At 36.9% G+C, this 2,470-nt stretch overlaps 1 protein-coding gene across 1 annotated transcript in view; it reads left to right on the top strand.

The window, feature by feature from the left end:
* The window catches only part of LOC106869573 (D-aminoacyl-tRNA deacylase 1), a 1,502-nt gene extending 748 nt beyond the window's left edge, over positions 1 to 754 (top strand). The window contains exon 1 of the mRNA XM_014915371.3: positions 1 to 754. This exon is cut by the window's left edge and continues 748 nt beyond it. Within this exon, the coding sequence (XP_014770857.2) occupies positions 147 to 650 (504 nt within the window). The 5' untranslated portion in view covers positions 1 to 146 and the 3' untranslated portion in view covers positions 651 to 754.
* Positions 755 to 2,470: the final 1,716 nt, after the last annotated feature.

Raw genomic sequence — 2,470 nt, 5'->3', positions numbered from 1 at the left:
TCTCGGTAAAGTGATTACGATTTCAATATACCGGTGGGTGAAAATAGCAGAGGTAATCTCAAATCGTTACACCGGTGGCCGGCTTTCCTTTTCTGGTGTTGTTTCTGATGCAATTAATTAACATCGATTCTTAATTGAAGACAACAATGAAGATAATTGTCCAACGTGTGGCAAAGGCCAGTGTATCCGTAAACAATGAACTGATCAGCTCAATAGGAAAGGGCCTCTGCTTACTCGTTGGAATCGGACGTTATGATACGATGAAAGAAATGGAATTTATGGTAAGGAAAGTGTTGAATCTGCGAGTATTCGAAGACGACAACGGTAAGCGGTGGAACAAAAGCGTGAAGGACCGTCAACTTGAAATACTCTGTGTCAGTCAGTTCACGCTGATGTGCTCCCTTAAAGGTAACAAACCGGACTATCACGATTCCATGGGGCCGGATTTATCGCAGGAATTTTACAACAATTTCTTATCGAAACTCCGAGAAGCGTACGATGCTGATAAAGTGAAAGACGGTCGGTTTGGTGCTTACATGAGTGTTAATATCGAAAACGACGGACCCGTTACGATTCCTTTGGAAATTACACCAAGCCGTCCAAAATCTCCGCAGGAGAAAGAACCGGAATTGGCGAACAAAACAGATTAGAAACTGTAAATAGAAAAAAAAAAAGAAAAAAAAAGGACAAGTTGCGGTGCCGTGTTTATCTGAAAGTATGACATTTTTGTTTTGTAATATATTTATTTTTCATATTCTTCGTATTTATTGTTGTTTATTATTGTTGTCACTCGAAATAAGATTACCGAAATAGCAGCCAAATCTCTCTAAAAGCATACTTATTATAAATCAAAACAAAACACGTTGTAAATACAGTGACAGAAGATAGTCACGGCTGGACAAAATGCTTGGCAGCATTTCTTTCGGCTTTCGTTTCTGAGTTCGAAATGCCGTCGAGGTCGACTTTACCTTTGATCGGTTTCGCTGTCGAGAAAATAAGTACCGTTTTGAGCACTAGGGGCTATGTACCAGTTCCCTTTCTCCAAACTTCAGGCCTTGGACTTACAGAAAGAAATTTTTTTTTTTTTTATGCGCGATCTTCGAATCTAGGAATAACAATTCATTTTAATGGTTAACTAAAATATCATCAGAAAAAAAAATCGAAAACTCTTTCGCTGGCCCTCAAACTAAATATTAACTCTTGATAAACAAAATAAAAATAAATGTTCTAAACTCAAGGATCGGCATTATCCAATTTACTTCCTCATTTAAAGACATTAAGGTGTGATTTTCAAGATGATTTAGCTGCTGTTTCTAGCAGTATGAACGATGACGTATTTCCTCTCCTGTTTAGTCCCAAGTCTTCCGGATTGGTCAAAAGTTTTCTAGTTGTGGCCACGTCTTCTTTTTATATTAAGGACTATATTATCCGGTGTGACATTTATTTAAGACATTAATGACTGTGCTTACAGTGAAATTTAACTACTGTTTCTAGCGAAACCCTTACCTTCTGTCCAGTGTCGGAGTTATGGGGATGGATCGAAGATAAACAATTTCCTGGTGAATTATTTTAATTAAAATCATTTGTAACTGACATAAATATAAAAAAAAAAAACAAATCAAATACTTTTTTCTCCAGTATCACTTCATATATATATATATATATATATATATATATATATATATATATATATATGTATGTATGTATGTATGTATGTATGTGCGTGTATGCGTAGATTTATATATGTATATATGTGTGTTTGTATGTATATGTACACGCGTGTGTGAATATGTATGTAATATATACATACATGTGTGCATATGCGGATTCTATGTATGAAGTATTACTTTCCCCATGCCTATTGGAGTAATTTCCCTTTATATATATATACACATATATATATATATATATTTACTCTTTTTTACTCTTTTACTTGTTTCAGTCATTTGACTGTGGCCATGCTGGAGCACCGCCTTTAGTCGAGCAAATCAACCTCGGGACATATTCTTTGTAAGCCTAGTACTTATTCTATCGGTCTCTTTTTGCCGAACCGCTAATTGACGGGGACATAAACACACCAGCATCAGTTGTCAAGCAATGCTAGGGGGACAAACACAGACACAAACATACACACACACACACACACACACACACATATATATATATATATATATATATATATATATATACGACAGGCTTCTTTCAGTTTCCGTCTACCAAATCCACTCACAAGGCCTTGGTCGGCCCGAGGTGCCACGCAGTGGGACTTCGGAATTTACAAAAGACGAAGACAGGTGTATTAGTTTAACGCTTGGGAAGGTGAGAAAGTCTTTTATGTTTCGAGCCTACGCTCTTCAACAGAAAGGAACACGAGGAAATAAACAGAGAGAGAATAAAAAACAGAAAGCGTTAGTAGCTAGCGGTCAATCATGGCGATGGCTGGACAGAGGTGGTTAGACAGGAGAGCTAG

The sequence above is a fragment of the Octopus bimaculoides genome, chromosome 26 (assembly GCF_046866305.1).
Source record: "Octopus bimaculoides isolate indiv1 chromosome 26, ASM4686630v1, whole genome shotgun sequence".
In the NCBI taxonomy this organism is placed as follows: Eukaryota; Metazoa; Mollusca; class Cephalopoda; order Octopoda; family Octopodidae; genus Octopus; species Octopus bimaculoides.
The sequence above is the reverse complement of the archived record's forward strand: the minus strand, read 5'-3'. Positions and strand labels throughout refer to the sequence as shown.